The sequence below is a fragment of the Macrobrachium rosenbergii genome, chromosome 1, assembly GCF_040412425.1.
Source record: "Macrobrachium rosenbergii isolate ZJJX-2024 chromosome 1, ASM4041242v1, whole genome shotgun sequence".
Taxonomy (NCBI): domain Eukaryota; kingdom Metazoa; phylum Arthropoda; class Malacostraca; order Decapoda; family Palaemonidae; genus Macrobrachium; species Macrobrachium rosenbergii.
The window spans coordinates 60815964-60835963 of record NC_089741.1 but is presented as its reverse complement, the minus strand read 5'-3'; the positions used below and the strand labels follow the sequence as shown (position 1 = coordinate 60835963).

Below are 20000 nucleotides of genomic sequence, written 5' to 3'. Positions count from 1 at the left end.
CGAACGCAATTAGTCAATAAGCCAGCTCCTTTCTCTCCATGAAATTCTGTTTTTCCCATTTCTCCAAATCTCAATTTTCATTCTCCTAAAATGCAGCCCGTTTGTTAAGTCAACCTACACCCCGAGCAGCCCGTGCATCGCCACATGACTTGCTTTGAAACCAACCTAATTCAATTCAGTGATTAGTATTCAAATATTCCCTCCATAGTATAAATTAAGGGCCAATTAATTTAAGTAACTCAAGTGATCAATTCCTCCATAGTGCATAGATTCATGTGAGAGAAATTCATTGGTACCAAATCGTTAAACCTGGCTTTTTTCCCAGGCGTTCAACCACGCTCTGCTCAGTTGAACCTCCACCTTCAGAATCAAATCGCAAAGAATACTGCCATCTCTGAAACCAAGGAAGTCAGGATAGCATTTCCTCAGTTTTTTTCAGAAAGCCAATTACAGAAATTATTATATAAGCCTTATCCACGCTTTCCAAATTGGGACGTGCCACTTGCGTCACCGTAATTTTCATTTTCATTAAGTTTGATTGCCTGCAGGATCTTCAGTTCCAGCCTCATTTGATTGCTTCATGTGTAAATAGAAATTCACTGTAAATAAACAATTGACTCATTCCTACTGGCGACCTTCATTCTTTTATCAAATTGGTACAATAAGGTAAGTTCTTCACTTTCACCATTATTTTGTTTACAGCTTGGTGTTCTCTTTTGGCCCATCCAGTAATTCAATATAACCCCCTTCATCCCTCCAAAAGACCAATCCGTAAATATATATATATATATATATATATATATATATATATATATATATATATATATATATATATACATATTTATATATATATATAATATATATATGTGTGTGTGTGTGTGTGTGTGTATGTACATATTTATATATTTATATACATATATATATATATATATATATATATATATATATATATATATATACATACATATATACCGTATATATATATATATAGTATATATATACATATGCAATGCTTTAACAAATAAAATGGAATTAATATCAGGATTAATTCATTGTAAGTTTACAGAATATACTCGTATGGCATACAAAGTAAACTTAACTACAACAAAATTACACGATATAAAACTATCAGTTAATAAAAGCATTGAAAGCGATAACAATGTCGTACACCTGAGGGCTGAAGCGTAAAAGCCACTGTCATGTGACTTTCAAAGCGCCGAACTTCTAGGCTATAATTTCTTTTTTTATTCATTCCTTGACTGCCACTTATTCATCGGAATATCTATTATTCATTTTTATCGCCGTCGTCTGGGTGTTATAAAAAAAACTTATGCTTTTCTTGTCACATGTTGACGTTTGATTTTGCGAAAGTTTTCTACGCAATTTAATGTCCTTTTTCTATATGAGTGTCAGCATGTAAATAATATGTAATAATAATAATAATAATAATAATAATAATAATACTTTCCGAGAGGAATGCAAATTTTCACGATAAATCTTTTTTATGATTCTTAACAATACATTAGCATCACAGAAATCTATTTGTACGTTCTATACACATTAAAAGCAATGGTTGTGCCAACACTCTAAAAAAAATCATAATAGATGACAAATGTCGCCCCATCCTGCTTTAAATGAGAGGTTTCTACTTTAGGCTCACTCGTGGTGATATTCGGTATATCAAGGTTTCTTTAATAAGGAAAGTGCTAATGAAAAAGTAAGCTATATCACAAAAAGGGACAAATTTGCTAAATTACTCTCCCCAACACTTCAAATGCTTCAGCGTCTTAAACTGTTTCCTTCGTGTATAACCACAAAAGTTTCACACGAATGAAACTGTAACTGAAGATTTGTGAGAGAATTATGTAGCATATTTACATACACTTTCAAACAGTTTCTAACTTTCCAGATACTTTCCTCGGTTATGGCCATTAATGATTTTAAAACAACGTGAACATCTGAGATTAGAACAAGAAACGCCTGAAGAAAATGAAAATCCTGTTCTCTCCCCAAAACCTGTCATTGGACAACTATCACTGAATCACTGAGGTGGTAGATGAGGGGTCAGAATGTTAGTGGTCATGATGTCATATTGGAATACAGGACACTTGACCTTCGAGTTTTCCTTCCTTGCATAAAAATAATATTTGCTCCAAATTGGTGCAAAATGGAAATAACAATCATTGGGTCAGGTGATTTCCCGTCACCATGAACATGCACGTCAATTCAACCACCAATGTTTGGGGCAAAGCTTGGCAACAAACAATTAAACGCTCTAGAAAATATTGCCCTGGGCACCGCCCTGAGACGCAATTCAGCCCCTGAAAACGCGTGGCGCACAGTTAATTAATGAAACACGACAATAAACTGAATCTTGACGACCGTTGCCTGAGCGTCGATCCAACCTGGACCTTGGATTAAACCACGGGATCCATCCCTCACGAGGTCTATATTCATGGGACCGTTAGGCCCAGGGTATCTGTTTGGACCCTGGTTAGGCCTACGGTTCGCGCTATACAAAGAAAAAAAACTCTGACGTCATCCTCAGTCCCTCCAATTAAGCTTCCATTTGGAGTTCTAAAGGGGAATCAAGTTTAATTTGAGCAGTTTTATGATAGCTAACGTTCTCTAGCGGGCATACTTTTTTGTGCTGAAGGAAAGGGGGTCGCTTTTTCTGTGACAATAAATCATATCTGGCTGTAAAAGACCTTTCATCATGGAATGAATCACTGATAGTACACTGAAAATGGCGAACCTAGGCATGCATACGAAAACAGTAGATAAAAAAAGAATAGGGATTTCATTAGTTAATTATATTATGGATATTAAAAACTAGTCTTGCAACACTTAGAACTGAAAATCCAAATTTAACCGAAAACATGCACAACTGTATAAGTTTGTTAAAAAAAAACTACATAAGTAAATATTGTAATACAGATGCACAACGGTGAACTAAAGTGGACAAACAAATAAGTATACAAATTATGGAAAGAATATACTTCATAAGAATAAAAAACATAATCAGGAGAGAGAGAGAGAGAGAAGATGCGCATTATAAATCTAAGTCTAATAAAACCTATTCTCAATAATGAAACAACAGCAAAAGAAAAGTTTGTATTTACCATAGAGCCGAACGGTATCTACTGCGTTGTTCTGAAATGAGGAGAAACAAAGCATTATTATTATTAAGGGCAGTATACAAAGCACTTGTACAGTGAGATATCTTACGATATACTTTAATATCATATTCTTAATATTATTCATAATACATTCAAATATTTGAGAATGTAATTCGATATAATAATTATGAACATTGGAGAGAATCTTACTGACTGATTAAAATACTGTGACGTGTGTTTTTATTTTAACCAGGATATTTGTGATGGGTGAAGATCATATGATACAATAAGAGACGATGATGTTTCTTTGAAAGGTCTTTGCCTCGTTGCCGTAATATTTCTGTCTTAATACCGATTGCTGTTCCACACGCACCATCAAATTAAAGGATTTCTCCGCAAAACGGGAGATGGAACAAAAGTAACACAGTATAGAATAAAAATTCAAATACAAATAAAATCGAAGGTCGAAACCTCTCATTTTAACACAGAGAAACGAAAGACTGAATCAGGCCACAGATGTCGCCATTATCAGTGTTTCTTTTGCAACTGTGGCAACCGGGCTATCCTTCAATCGCCCGTTCCAAAGACCATGGATTGAAATAAAAGAGTGCAAGGGTACATACTAAAATTCTGCATATTGCAACAGAGGGGAACTGAGGACTATTAAACACTGTAACATTTATACACATTAATATATATACAAATATATAACAACATATATAACATATATATATATATATATATATATATATATATATATACATATACATATGCATGTATGAGTGTGTCTGTGTGTTTAAAGATTTCCTCAGTTCCCCTCTATTCAGAATTTTCACACCTTCCCTTGTACCTCCTGGCCCCTACCTAAGTCAATGGCCTATTCAGAACCAGCAATAAAGGATATGTATATGTATATGTATCTGTATATGTATATGAATATGTATATGTATATATATATATATATATATATACAGTATAACATATATGTGTGTGCAATATATAATGTATGTATATGTATATATAGATACAGATATACATATACACATATATGTGTATGTATCTATATATGTATGTACAGTATGTATTCTCCTCCTTCCTAACTTTTCCAATGCATCCCCATTGCCAAATTCCCAATGCGGAGTTGCAGTCCTGGAGTCATTTGGTCCTTACCTCAGGTAGTGTTTCAAACAGTGTCACTGATTCAGGTCACGTCGGTTTATTTATATTTGTATTTCTTTAAACTTTAAATCACTGGTTCCGATCACGTCGTTTCTGTATGTTATTTAAGTGCTTTGCGTCTCTTGGTTATAAACACTGACTTTTGATGTTTATGTATTTTGCTTTATTCGCTAATCCCATATTTTATTTCTTCATCTTCTGATATTCAAGCGTCGTTTTCTGTTATTTATCTTTTCTTGTTCCAGAATAATGCGCTCAATTCTATTTTTAGGTTTTATTTTAAGATATTTTCGGCGCAGTCTATTATCAGGCTACGACAACAACGACATCAATAATAATAATAATAATAATAATAATAATAATAATAATAATAATAAGAGAATGGCCGTCTGGAAGGCGTTGAGTTTATATTGCAGTTTCTCAATCTCTCGAATAAGTTTCTTTGTAGCAGCAGGTAAATTATACAGCAGCTCTACAAAGTTCATTGATTCCTTGGTGTTCCAGGTTCTCTCCTCTGAGAGGCGGAATGAAGCCAGGGTTGCAATTATGCTATATCCATATCCGCAAGCGGGCTTACAGAAATTTTAAGAAGAGCCCCCACCCGAACCCATCGTTCTGACAGCCAACCAAAAATCGCCAAAAATTACTGTAAGCCCGCTTACGGGTATAAGTATGGCATAAGTGTACCCCTGGCTACATTCGCCTTTTAGTAAATGTTAGAGAGTCCTACCACAACATCAAGGATGATAATAATAATAATAATAATAATAATAATAATAAGAAGAAGAAGAAGAAGAAAGAAGAAGAAGAAGAAGAAGAAGAAGAAGCAGCAGGGATATACTGCAATTCAATTCCCATTTGAACAAAGCAAGGCCACATCGGTTTTGGTATGACACTCTTAAACTGCTCACTAACTCCATATTCAGGTACGGCAGCCGTTGCATTAATTAAAAGCTAGTATTTAGCATTGCACACAGGAACACGCAAGGACATCTACGCCGGTTTGACACGTAAAAACTCGCACAACCAGAAGGAATAACACATGTGATAAATAGAACATTTGACAGCATCTGTATCGTGTCTGTAACCCTGAGAGCCGCTGAAACATCTGTTTGACCCACATAAGTGCAGAACATACCAGTATGAGACTCCTAACACAGCTTATAGCAAAACAATAACATGGATGAGAAGGGAAGAACAACATTGTCTTGTGCGTCTTCATTGTCAAGTTTAGATTAAAAGAACAATAACGGTTGTCATTTCATTTATAGATTGAGCTCTGGGTATATAAAAAACAACACTAGAAGGAGTGGCAGCAAAATAATAACATGGACAAGAGGGGAAGAACAACATTGTCTCGTGCGTCATCACTGACAAGCTTAGGGACAATTCAAGTTTATACGAACAACAACAGTTATCATCTGAGTCATATTCACCAAGACCTGGACTTATTAAAAAAACTACGAGCCACAGCAGATAAAAGCACACCCGTATTTAGGAAAGGTTACAACATTGCTATTCTTTTCACCTTCCAGCTCCGCGAGCTACTGTACAGCAAAAGAATACAAAAAAAAAAACCTTCAGGCAACCACTAGAAGCAAAGTCTGAGACCAGCCGCATACCAATTAAATACAAGAAGTTAACGGCATGCACTCGGGGACAGTCCGTGATCTGAAAAGTAATATGGACAGTTTATGCATAAGCAGTTCAACTGGACGTGAACAGCACAAGAATATTCAGGCTTCTAAACGGTCAGAAGTAATTTCGACGCGATGATGCCCTGTACTGGAAGTTTAAGTGTTGCAATAATAATAATAATAATAATAATAATAATAATAATAATAATACACAGAGCAATTCTCAGTGGTTAATTCAGTGCAATAATAATAATGATAGGTAAAACAAATGTATAGAAGTACAATTATATACATATACACACACACACACCTATATAATATATATATATATATATATATATATATATATTAATATATATATATATATATATATATATATATATATATTATTATGGAAATATTACCTCGTGTATATATATACTATATATATATATATATATATATATATATATATATATATAGTAGTAAACTTATTTTACCCATTTATCTATACGATAAACAAAGCATTCACTAAAAATAGCATAATATTAATATTATATTAATAATATACATCAAAATCCACGAGTAATTCTTTTTTTTAGGAAACCTGTATAATTTCCAATGGTTTACGTAGCCCATCAACATTAATAATAAACTTCTCAACAAGATACGTAAGTGTCCAAAAGTAGTTCATCCCCGTGGATTAATAACATTTGAGTCCATTTCCCCCTTTCATCAAACCAGTAAACCAACTGACTGTCTACTGAGAAAAACATCACGACAATCAGCGAAAGGGTAGGGTGGGGGGTTGGTGAACCGGCCCCAATACCGTAACGACAACTATGGCCCACTTCTCTATTTCCTAATGACCTCGAATCCAGTTCCACAGGTCATCCAAACTACGGCCTTCTCGATGCATTTAGGTAATGAAGGAATAAATGAATGACAGAAACAGAAAACAATATATTGTGGTTATGAAGCAGTTTATCCAGAACACTCGTATGGGTTGGACCAAATAAGAGGTGAAAAACTGCAAGTTGATGACGTTAGAGAAGTTAAACAGCTAGGTGGAAAAAAAGGACACAGGAAAAAATGAAAAGAAAAAGGTGCGAAGAATGGGCAAAGGTAAGTCACGAAGACCCTAGGGCTTGTCTACAATATCCCTAGCAGGGAGCATTAAAGGCAGTTACATGTGCGAGTTTCTTTCTTATTTGATTGATTGATACATTGGCGTCACAACACACACACACACACACACAGAGAGAGATTAATTAAATTTCGAAGAAATGACTGCTTCCTTCCATACAAACCAAACAAGTAAATGTTTACCCAAGCCTCATCGAAATCTAGTAATCCCTTCTCGAGGTATGATATTAGCGCGCACACTCACACACACACACACATACATCGCCTTCATGCTCCGTTAGCAAAGGTAATAAAGAAAAAAATAAATTAGCAGGAAATTAATCTTACCAAATTAACTTTAACATCCTTATCAACATAAAAGCCTGCTCATTTAAAGCGATCTCCCACACGACATATTCTGTGTAAGTGTGAAAGAAAGTGAATGCTTTAAAATATTACAGAACGTTGCAGCAATAAGCAACTTTCAGTACATGGTTGCTTGGATCTCTGTATGGGGCACTATATGTCTTCGTTTACTTTTCTTTTTCCCTGGCCATAAGAATAACCAGAAAAAATGTCAAAAGAGAAGAATAAAAAGATCACTGTCAGAGATGATGCATTGAACGAACATGTAAATTAATGAAGCAAGTGAACTCGATCGTGACATGGCTCATATTACAACAAACTTTGGAATATAATCTAGATAAGACATGGAAGACACGCTCCCTACATAAGATTCAGGCGTTATCTGAATAAATGCGTCATCATCATCATGAACCTTTTCACATTAACCTTTTCCTTTATTTACTTAAACATGAAATGAATTCGCTTCACTTGTCTATCCTGCGCTCTTTCTGCCCAAACTGGTGTCGATCTTGTCTATGCTCTTCATATCCTAGGTATGGCTCCAGGTCTTCGTCTCGCTACTTCCAAATGCATCAGCTTTTCTGACCGACTGCTCCTCGTCCCTTCTCATCACGTGCCCAAGCTACCCAAAATTGATTCCATCCTCTTGCCACCTCACCTCTCCCTTAATACCTCATTAATGTTTCGATCTTCCCATCGTACTCTGGCCTTCATTTGAACATTCTATGGTCCTACCTTTTTAAAATCCCCATTTCCTTTTTCAGTGTCTATGTTCTACTTCACAGAGTAACACAGGCTTTGTATAAACATTGTCAGTCTTCGTTTTCTATATGAATGACACATTTTAATTGCCAATAATCCAGCTATCTCTCTCCATTTCATCATTCTACAGAAATCTGGCCTCGAAAACCTCTCACCCCATTTTTAGTCTGATATCGTGACTACCTAATATACCATCTGTTACATAAGGTACATAGTACAGAATTCACCTCACACCTTTCCCACAACAACCACATGGCTACTTTCCTTATTTAAAATTTTTCTTTGCTTCCTTTCCCGTCACAGTAAGCTTTGTTTTGCTTATGTTGCTTTTCAGTCCTCTCTTCCGTTCTGCTCCTCCACTTAAACATTTTCACCACCCCTTAAGCAGCTCCCAGGGGACCCCTTATTTCTACGCTCCTTGTAGTTTCTTCCATTGCAATGATAAACGTTGATCTTTGATGGTCACAACATTTATGTCAATTTCTTTTGCTGCACCTTCCACTGTCTTCACTGTAGGCGTAGTGTTGGGGTAGAGTAACATCACTAGCTTAATGAGGCTTCCCGGAGCTCTCTGCCTTCGTAGTACCCATTCAATTAATTGTATCAGCACTAGGTCAAATGCCTTTTCAGGATCTACCAATACGTAGCATAATCTTTTAGCATAGTACTTTTCATGTAGTTGCCTCATTACAAAGACTACTTCTGCTGTTGACCTCTAACATGAGGCCAAACTAACAATTATCGATCTTTACTATTTTTCCTCAGCCTTTCCTCCAGCACCTTTTTTAATGTTTTCATAGCATGCTTAATCAGTCTTACTCCTTTACAGTTTCCTTACAACAATGCATCCCTTTTTCCTTTGTAAGCCATGACTAAGGCTCTCTTCCCACTCTTCTGGTCTTATCTCTTTCTTTGTCTGTCGTTCATATATTGTATTGAGCTCTGGATAACCAGCACTCCTGCTGCGTTTATTAAGTGGCTTGTTATTCAGGACCATATGGGGGCTTAACCATTGTTCATCCACCCAGCGGACCTTTTAACCTCTTCGGCTGTACTGGTCCTTCTATTATGCCAACGTCCTCCAGTTCATGTTCATTTTCTTCATTTTTATTTTGAATAAATGCAGCTGCTCAAAAACATAAATAAATAAAAAACAAACGTATCCTGAACTTTGCAAAAGGTAGAGTAATGTATATGATGTCTATTGACTATGGCCGCCCTTTAAGTAAATTTAGTAGAATGAATACATACATTAGCTCAAACACACATATAATCTATTTGTGACTGCTGATGCAACAATGCACATGACTGACCAATTTATTACTTGTAAATAAATGTTATGGATGATAGTAAGAAGATGAAAAGGTGAATCTCAGGGGAGTTGTTGCAAAAAATGCATCAGGGCTTTGCAAAACCTGTGCAATAAATAACTATTACCTAATATAACAAAAATTGGTTGAAGGGACGCTCTGGGGGAAACATGCTTCAGTAAGAAGTGTGGCTACTGAACGAGAATAAAACAGACAATTTTATTTACATGAAATTTATGTGTGAAGGAGCAAATCATGCAAGGATGAGGTCTGTAAAGGTACAGGATGGATGCAGTTAAAAGGTGGACATTTATCAGACACCAAGGAGTTTTGATTGACGATGCAGAAAGAAGGCAAGACGATGAATTGGTGAAAAGGATTTATTTCACAGAAATGTTGGGAGAAAGTTGAAAGGGGAGAACAATAAATTGCAGAATAGAAGCTATTCTTCTTTTTTTTAATGTGCTTTTTTCCCATTTGTATGAGGTAAGCACGATGCCTTCTTTTTGAATGACTTTGATTTGGCTTTGGGGTAGACTTTGTAGTCTCGATCGGCTGCCCTGCCTGTCATCGCTTAGACCCCTGTAGTGTATATACTGTACATGTATTGTACCAGGTCACCAGCGCCCTTTCTCCCAGCAGCGAGGAGATGTTGCGCGGTTAGGTCGACAGTCGAGACGTGTGAGGTGTCTGTTATGTTTTCGGAAGATGTTGGAATGGCTTTGTTTGTGTGTTTTAGTCTGTATTGGCGGTTTATATGTCAGAGAATGAATATGACAGTGCCTGTAGGTTTGGCCTTCCTTGGGGCCCTTTCCTTGTTTAGGGTAACGATTTATCAGAAAAAAATAAATAAATAACTAAATAAATAAACGCAAAAACCTTGCCAGCATGAAAGTGCGTGTATGTTTATATATGATACATTTCCACAGACTAGCTTCCAACTTTGTGTTAGGTCGGTAACATACAAACCAAAGCAGACAAAGTGCGTCGCTTTGCGAAGATAAATAGGGTACATTTCTGTAATCGATATCGCACCGTCGCTAATTGTATCAGGTAATTGGTGGAGGAATTTGCTAAAAATAGCAACGGGCTTCCCCATGAGACGCTATAAAGATTCGGCAAGGGACAATTTACCATGAATTAGGATGAATATTTTAGATTCCTTCGACTTGAGGTTTTCGCCCTGTCATTCGTCACGGTGGGCGAGTGTTCAAGTTCGAATAAATATTTTTGTTTATTGCGGAAATTTCATCATATTTATCACACTTGTTTATGTATATAAATGCGAGAGAACGTTGTTTGTTATTCTCAAAAACAACAAAACTGCGGCTGCGTGGATAAAATTCCACATCTTATGACTATTTAAATAATTCGAACAAGATGGCTACACGTTAATTATTTATCTCTTATGCAATGTCAGTCACTATAATCATTCAGAGGTGATGCACGGAAACAAAGAATATTATGAGTATTCTCCAAATACTTGGAGACATGTGCAACATAAGAATACAAATATTCTTAACATTAAGGCCATAAGGCCCATAAACGTGTATTCACACACACACATATACATAATATATATATATATATATATATATATATATATATATATATATATATATATATATATATATATATATATATCTCTGTGTGTGTGTGTGTATTACTTTCAGATGACGCTGCTATCCTCATGCCCATGTCTGTTCCCATGCTACCGCAACGTCCCGACCCCACCGCGCCACCAGTCAGGCCCCCTCTAAGTGGGTCCTGAGTGGTCAGCCCATGGTCAGCCAAAGTAGGGGCCGAGGCTGAGTGGTGCAGCGCTCTGATTCCTCGTGGGACTCACTCCCGGCCTATACTGACCACATGCCCACCAGACTGCAATTGGGTACCAAGGTCTACTACTGTGATCAAGAAAACGGGTTTGAGTGGCAATCTAATTCTTAATGACTAGCTGAGGAACCGGAAAGTTGTACCTATCTATTGCCAGCTAATAATAAAGGGGAAAAGTCTTTTTCCCCTCAGGTAGAGTCTGACTGAAAGATTCCCCCTTTGGTTTCAGCAAGTATTTTTTAATACGGCCGGTAGCCTCACGCTCTTCTCCACCCCAACTGCTGCCTACTACAGGTAAACCAACTACAAGAGTATCTAAAGCCCAGTTTAAATATATATATATATATATATATATATATATATATATATATATATATATATATATATATATATATATATATATATATATTTATATATATATATTTTTAAAAGCTACTACTCTCTTTTCATACACCCGTCGTATTTCCTCAAGGGATAATAGTTCCTCGTTGGACGGGTCGATATCGTTCTCGGCTAGCACTTTGCTGGGCCTGCGTTCGATTCTCCGGCCGGCCAATGAAGAATTAGAGGAGTTTATTTCTGGTGATAGAAATTCATTCCTCGGTATAATGTGGTTCGGATTCCACAATAAGCTGTAGGTCCCGTTGCTAGGTAACCAATTGGCTCTTAGCCACGTAAAATAAATCTAATCCTTCGGGCCAGCCCTAGGAGTGCTTTTAATCAGCTCAGTGGTCTGGTTAATCTAAGGTATACTTAACTTTTCCTCAAGGGATATGGCTCCAGGAAGCGTTTCCCTTCTAATGTAAGCATGGATTCCGGGGATGAGGCTGCTAACCTCACGCCCCAGGGACAACGCCCTAACTTGAAATCAAATATTTCGCTTGTATATGTACTGACGCATCCGTGCTGTGGAAAGTATGTTAGAGAATCCCTTTTGGAAGGCGCCTCATCAGATCCGAGAGCCTTCATGGCAATAGCTGGCCGAACTTAATGACATTTACCTTGATATTTCTGCTTTGGTATATTTAGAACTTGATCGATAGGCACCCTCCTAGCCGGGACCTTTCAGACACCACAGATGATCTAGAGAGAGAGAGAGAGAGAGAGAGAGAGAGGAGAGAGAGAGAGAGAGAGAGAGAGATTTAGCTTTAAAGAAGTTCGCTGTGACGCAGTACTTCTTTGTGTCCAACATCTTTAGTGGGATGGGTATATACCGACTTAAAACACCATAAATATCAAATTTGAATAACAATAAGACTGTCGACATTTAGTTTTTTTCGCTCGGACGTCTGACTATTTTGGCAACTAAATCTGTCATTTTGTTTTCTAATCTGTCATTTGTGTCCTTGACATATTCAACGGCTATCTTTGATATGATATGAATCGAAAATAAGATCTATTTTTTTCTACATCTTCGTACGTCATATGCTACCCCATAAAAATCCTAAAGGTTACATAAATATATTTTAACTATTTACGATGGTCTAGAATATATAACACAGGCTTTCTGGAATAACTCCGGAAGATGAAAGAACTTTTTCGAGGCCCCTAGAAATGTCGGACTTTATTCGAAATTAAGCTATTCCTTTTTATCATCTAAAGAGTAATTCCGTGAATCGTATCATTTTCTTTCTAGCGGCTTTTGGTACTGAACTTTTCGTATTTTTCCAGTAGTTCAGCTTACGTAATCTTTCTGATGTAAGTGATATGCGTTTCATATGTTATATAAGTTTGTTTTATTGCTACGGGAAAAATGCTTTGCAGCACCTGCATTTATGTGAGCTGAACCTGCACACAGAACAACAATATTTTGTTCCATTTGTTTGCCATATTAAACATTCCAGGAAGACTGAGCGTGGGGAAGCTTAACGTAATATTCTCTGCTTGAATACTTGCTTCTCTAGCGGAATTTTTTAAAAATTACTTCATGCTTCAGTGCTTTCCCGTTAATATTGTCCAGTACCTCTGTGTATATGCCTTAATTCACGTCAGATTCACTAAAATGAATAAGGTGTAACGGGTCGAAATTGATCTTTTTTGAGAACGATGAGGAGGGAAGTTGGAGAGGAATATCGGGCCGATCCGATGGCACAGACGCAGGACAGATGTTTGAGGCGAAAATTCGACAAAGGACCACGCATCCCTTAGGGTGCTACAAAAATTGACTGACTGGTTGGTCAGAATTCTAATTGCTAAACTTTTCTCATAATTATTATCTTACACTGTGGAACACCCACACCCACACACACACACACATACACACACACACACGTAAGGTGGTCTTCCCTCTAAGCAAGATAAGCAGTGCTGGGTCTGGTCAGAACTTGGATGAGCAACTGCCGAGTTTCAGTGACATAATGGCTCTCTTACGAAAATAGGTTGGATGTCATAAAATCTACATATTATTAGCTGGCGAATGGTAGGACAAACTGCAGAGACTGGAGTGAAACTTCTTGACGGTTAACACAACCTTTTTTTATGGAGGTTCTTTTTTCAATTAAGTCGTCGTCGAAGAAAATGAGTCGTTAGTTGGTCTTGTCAAAGCGGAAGTCTGTCGAATCTTTTTCAACATTTTTGGCAGTTATCGCTATCACAGCTGAAGTGGCTGGTAGTGTGGAGGCCAAATCTAGATGGAGTCACATAAATATGAGAAAGGATAACTGACTTCGACAGGAAACTTTTCTCCGGCAAGAAGGAGGCCGTCGGCATTTCCCTAATTCTGGAGTAATTGGGGAACTGAAGTTGTGTTCATTTTATTACAGAATTATTTCATAGTGTTGTTTCCGAAGAAGATTTGTGCTCTGAAAATAAAAGATTTTATTTTCCTGTGAAGTGCATTTTTCGTCCTGTAAATAATAGCTCATATTATGAAGGATGCACTTCACTCGAGCATGATTTCTCTTGTGACATCATTCCCTTTATAACAACTCAATCGTCCTTTTCTTCTTTGCTCCATTTATTTAGAATACAACTGTTTTATTTCAAAGCATTTGTTATAATATATATTATCTAACTATCCATGTTTTCATCTTTGATGCCAAATATGCAACTCCGACAACAGTTTCACGGTGTTCCTTTGTTAATTCCACTTCTAAAACCCACTGAATTCTATCAGTCAGAACATTTGGTAGTGTATCCATCTGAATTATCTTTTCAAGTCTCTCCCTTCAACCTCTATGCAAATTAAGCATACAAGCATATACGTTCGATATACTGCAGGTCAAACGTTAGGTGTGGTCTGTACTTGGATGGGTGACCACTAGGCGAAGCAAGAGGGTGTTAGCAAATAAGCCCCCTTCAACAACCATGGAACAGGGCATGTGTCTAACTATATATATATATATATATATATATATATATATATATATATATATATATATATATATATATATATACTCTGTCTATATATGCTATATACACACACACACATATATATATATATATATATATATATATATATATATATATATATATATATATATATATATATATAATATGTGTTGTTATTATAATAATAATAATGTGTATATATATATATATATATATATATATAGATATATATATATATATATATATATATATATATATATATATATATATATATATTCGATATAATAACAAGCCTCTCCCAAACAGGGGTCATTAAGAGGTAGGGAGGGCTCTAACAAACATTTATGGCCATTACCGAGGGGCGCTCATTAATATTTACGAGAGCTTTTGTGGTCACAGGGGAAAGACGACAATATCACAGATCCGCGGGAAATGAGAAAAGATGAAAGATGTATGAGATACATCAGGTAATAAAATAAATCAGTTATATAATATATATATGTCTGTGTGTGTGTGCGTGTGTGAATGTGCATATATGTTTACATGTATATACATACAGGTACGTGTGTATGCATATTTATATATATATATATATATATATATATATATATATATATATATATATATATATATATATATATATTCTACCTATTCCTTCAGGCCTTGATTAGATATAAATTAAGTTGCCCGAGACAGTTATCATTAGCACGAGACATTTATAATACAGTGCATAAAAAAATTTATAAGAAATATTCAGAATTCCAAATCTCGCCGAAAGTGTCCAGGTGCCATTGGTAAACGAAATGAACGAAGTTTTTAATGCACGAAAGAAATCGCTGGAAATAACATTTGAAACAATTTTCTTGCCTTATATACATTTGTACGTCGCATAAAGGCATAAGTAATATACTTACGCCTCGTATAAGAGTATCAATGAGAGTGAAACTGACCAGTGTAATCTTGATTGAAAATACAAAAAAAAAAAAAACTTTGTTTTGATGACGTATCACTGACAGTGAAACTGACCATAACTGTAATCTTGATTGAAAATACAAAAAAAAAAAAACTTTGTTTTGATGACGTATCACTGACAGTGAAACTGACCATAACTGTAATCTTGATTGAAAATACAAAAAAAAAAAACTTTGTTTTGATGACGTATCACTGACAGTGAAACTGACCATAAGTGTAATCTTGATTGAAAATACAAAAAAAAAAAAAAACACTTTGTTTTGATGTCGTATCATTGAAAGTGAAACTGACCATAAGAGTGTAATCTTGATTGAAAATACACAAAAAAAAACACTTGGTTTTGATGACCTATCATTGACAGAGAAACTGACCATAAGTGTAATCTTGATTGAAAATACAAAAGAAAAACACTTTGTTTTGATGACCATTCTATATTGATTGGTGTGCTACATATCGTTATAACTACATCATCCCATTCTCGTGGAAATGTACGTAGAAGTGAAGTTAATGAGTGGCATTTTGTAAGCTTCCAACGTCATTTCTCTTTCTAGAGAAAATGTGTAAGGAAGTCAGGACTATCTAGGTGACCTTCAAAGGTCAGTGGCTAGAGCTGGCTGATAAAATGTTTTCTTATATTTAATATTTAATCAATAGGTGTTCTTGTTATCATTAACATTTATTTTAACCTGGCGACTTCTCTGATAAATATAAAAGGAAATTTTTTGAAAAACTAATTCTTTAATATAATTTTTAAAATTTAATGTAATTAAAAAGTTTAATATATTTTAAAAAGGTTTAATATAATAAAAAGGATATATAATAATTAGTATGGCTTAATATTATTAAAAATTATTTAATTAGAAAGATATGATTAAAAAGGTTTCAAGTGGAAATGAACGCAGCAACTTAAACGAAAAATGCAGAATATCTGAATTTACCGCGCAAAGATTCTCACAAATCACGAGTAAACTCAGAACTGGATATATCCCCAAATGAATTCAGATCAAACTTGGTATACCCGAAATAAACTTCGGAATGAGTAGCATTTCTAACTGACCTTATAGCAAGTGTAAGGTGACCATCAAAGGTTACTGTAAGAAATAGCGCCGGTCCCGTATATAGGGACTGTAAAAGAAAACTTTCCTATGAACAGAAAGTTACTTGTATTTCATTGGAAGTGAACTTATGTAAAATCAAATAAGAACATTACGTCTTTTGGGAAAATGTACAAATATAGTCTCATGGACAGATTTAGTACATTTAAACCATGAGGCCTCTTCAAGGATAAAACAAAGTAAACTGTTTTTTTTTTTTTACACAAAATAGAATTACATAGCTCGTTAAAATTTTCAAAATAGAAAGGAATGATACAGCAATATATGATCTAATCAATAACAATTAGGGAAAATTATCATTGTGAATGTATTTGGAAACTTTATGAATTTAACTTAACTGATAAAATATTAACGGTTCAAAATACAATACGTGTGTTTGGGACCAATACGAATAAACGATCAGTTTTTGCTGTATCTTGAAAAATACACGTAATTCATTCAGCAACCGGAATTTTTCTTAAATTCTTGGTAGTACTATACTGTATCTCTTCAGTGTGACTGACGTCTCATCTATAAATTACACTTCCCTTGTCGACATAACTTGATTGAAATACATGACCCGCCCTATCATCAATAGATGACGCCATTTCAGGGTAGGTCGTGTTTATAATGGAATTGGGACTATCATTCACACCCTTTCTATAGTTGGCCACTGTACATCAGACAAAGCAGTTATTATTTCTTCGTATAAAGCGACCTCAAATATCTATTCCTTTCCTTCCTGCTTCAGTCTTCTGAAACATTTCACGGAGATGTGTAGATACACATTTAACAACTTACTAAACTTCCGGTCATATCGCTCCATCATTACAAGACTGTCGTAACTCAAAAAATTTGAAGTTTTAGTTACGCAGCTCTAAGATTGCCCATTTAATTCGTCTTTTGTTAATAAAGTCGTAAGTCTAAGTGCATTTTGGCCGAGAGATGGCGCTGGGAAGATTTTAAGTCTAAATCAAATTTCGGTGCACGGTTGTGAAAAGTGTTGTAAGTCAGTGTTACGTTGGTAGTTATAGAGGAAGCATCATTTGAATTTTGTGCGAGACTGTTGTAAGCAGGTTTTACGCCTCTTTTTCAGTTAAAGTGAGAGTTCACTAGTGGAACCCTATTTATCTAATTATGATAGTAAGTTTTGTTGCTTTGGGTAAAATTGTTAAAGTTATATGACTTTGAAACTTTAAAACGCTTCTCCTGAAAAATCAAGATTTTGGAGTTACGACAGTCTTGTAATGATGGAGCGATATGCATACTGTTATGTTGTCCTTGTAGTGTGTATGTGTGGATCACGTGGCCTTGGAATCTTTCTAATTATATCCTTATACCGTTTTCCTGGCGCTTCTATCTTAATAATTTACTCACGCTTTTAACTATTTATCTCTTAATTTAATTTATTTTTTCCTTTCTAATAAATGATCTCTTCTTTCTGTATGTCCTGCTACCTTCTGTTACTTCTTTCAAATGAACACCATATTCTTTGGAAGCTTTAATTTCAAGTCATTGGCCCCTGTGATCTTGTCCAATATGAAAAGGGTTCACTTCTGAATAATAATATTGATAAATAACAATGATAATTGAGAATATAAGTGCGTTGCTTAAAAAAATCATCATCAAGTTTCAAAAATAATAAGTCAAAAAGTAAAAATTTGTAGATATTAAAAAAAAAATGTCAAGTTCCTGAAGCATATGCACCATAGTAGCATATTACAGTAGCTCTTCAATATTACTGTTCCGCTTTCTAGAAAAAGAAGCTGCTAAAATAAAAACTGTTTCTGAATGCGGCCAAATGCTGCCTCGCTGCCTCAAAGGCGAGATCCAGGATCGATAGTGTCTAAACTTTTAATCGCGTTCGAAAATATACCTTCAGACGAAGAGATAAATGCGACACAGAACCGAAAAGTCAGCAAATGTCACGGTGAATTGTGGAAAAAGTCCGTCACCGATCAATCCAAGTTTAAAACTAGGAAAGCCACTTAGCAACTGAATATGCAAGACTGCAAGCGCTTTACTCACCGAAAAATATGTTAAAATTACCATTATTGTTATTATTGTTAGCAACAACCTTAGTATTTATAGTCATATAAAAGGCAGTTAATATATATTCACATACACAATATATATACATATATATATATATATATATATATATATATATATATATATATATATATAATGTGTGATGTGATAATATTGATGTATAATCATATATATATATATATATATATATATATATATATATATATATATATATATATATATATATATATATATCACATATATATGTGTATATATATATAAAATACATTATATACATGTGTATGTTTTCATCGTCACCATAGATAATATTATTCTCGTTTCCACTCTTCTAATTATTGGTCAGCCCAGTCCTGCTGTGGATACACTATTAGATACCTTTATTACCAAGCCTTAAACTTTTACATCTCTCTTTCCACCAGTAGTTCAGCGCAAAGTAAACATAAATCGATGAAAGAAAAATATGTCTCCATTTTCTTTCAATGGATATCAGTCTTTTTTTCCACCCAATATAAAATTGTCTCTCAACATCTTCGGTCCTTTATCTTGCCAGATTTATATTCAAAACTCATGTTACACATCACCATTGCCATTCCCAAGGTCTTATTTGTTTATCATCTCATCAAAACTTTGCATATAATGCTCAGCTAATTGTTCTGTGGCCTTCCCATTGTTGTAACAAACTCATTCAGCCATTTTACTCTCATCTCGCTCACGATTGTTCTTCTGGCCTCGGTCTTCAGTGTTACTAAATGGCTGTCATCTGCATATCAGTTCCTCTTTCATAACTCATATTTTTCCAGTCAGTTGTCTGTATACTCAATTTAAAGTAATTAATCTATTCCATATGCCCTAAACATCTGCTATTATATCTACTTCTGATTCTAATACCTCCAGTCCCACTGTAAGCATTTCTGTTTAAGGTGATCTTTTCGCTCTTATTTCTCCATTCAATTCACAACACATTTCAAAGCATCTCAGCGTGAGTCTTTCCTCCATTCCCAGTGCTCTAAACATCTCTTGTTATCCTTCTGATTTTGATAGTTCTCATCCTGCAACTTTTTGCTCTTCCTGTCCTCATATACTTAATTAGCCTACACCCAACAATGTACTTCCAGTTCCTCTGTCTCCGTATACGAGTACCTCATTAGTGAGATTGTTGTTTTACTACATTTTCAGTACTATTGTCAGCCAGTCTGAGCTGTACACTCATTCATCTTATTGATAACGTTAGTAAGTCATTGT

At 35.2% G+C, this 20000-nt stretch overlaps 1 protein-coding gene across 1 annotated transcript in view; it reads right to left on the bottom strand.

Moving 5' to 3' along the window:
* Window positions 1–20000, bottom strand: part of LOC136839004 (uncharacterized) — a 146439-nt gene that overhangs the window by 69131 nt on the left and 57308 nt on the right. The window contains exon 2 of the mRNA XM_067104684.1: window positions 3123–3153. Coding sequence (XP_066960785.1) covers window positions 3123–3125 — 3 coding nt within the window. The 5' untranslated portion in view covers window positions 3126–3153. The remainder of the gene's footprint in view (window positions 1–3122; window positions 3154–20000) is intronic.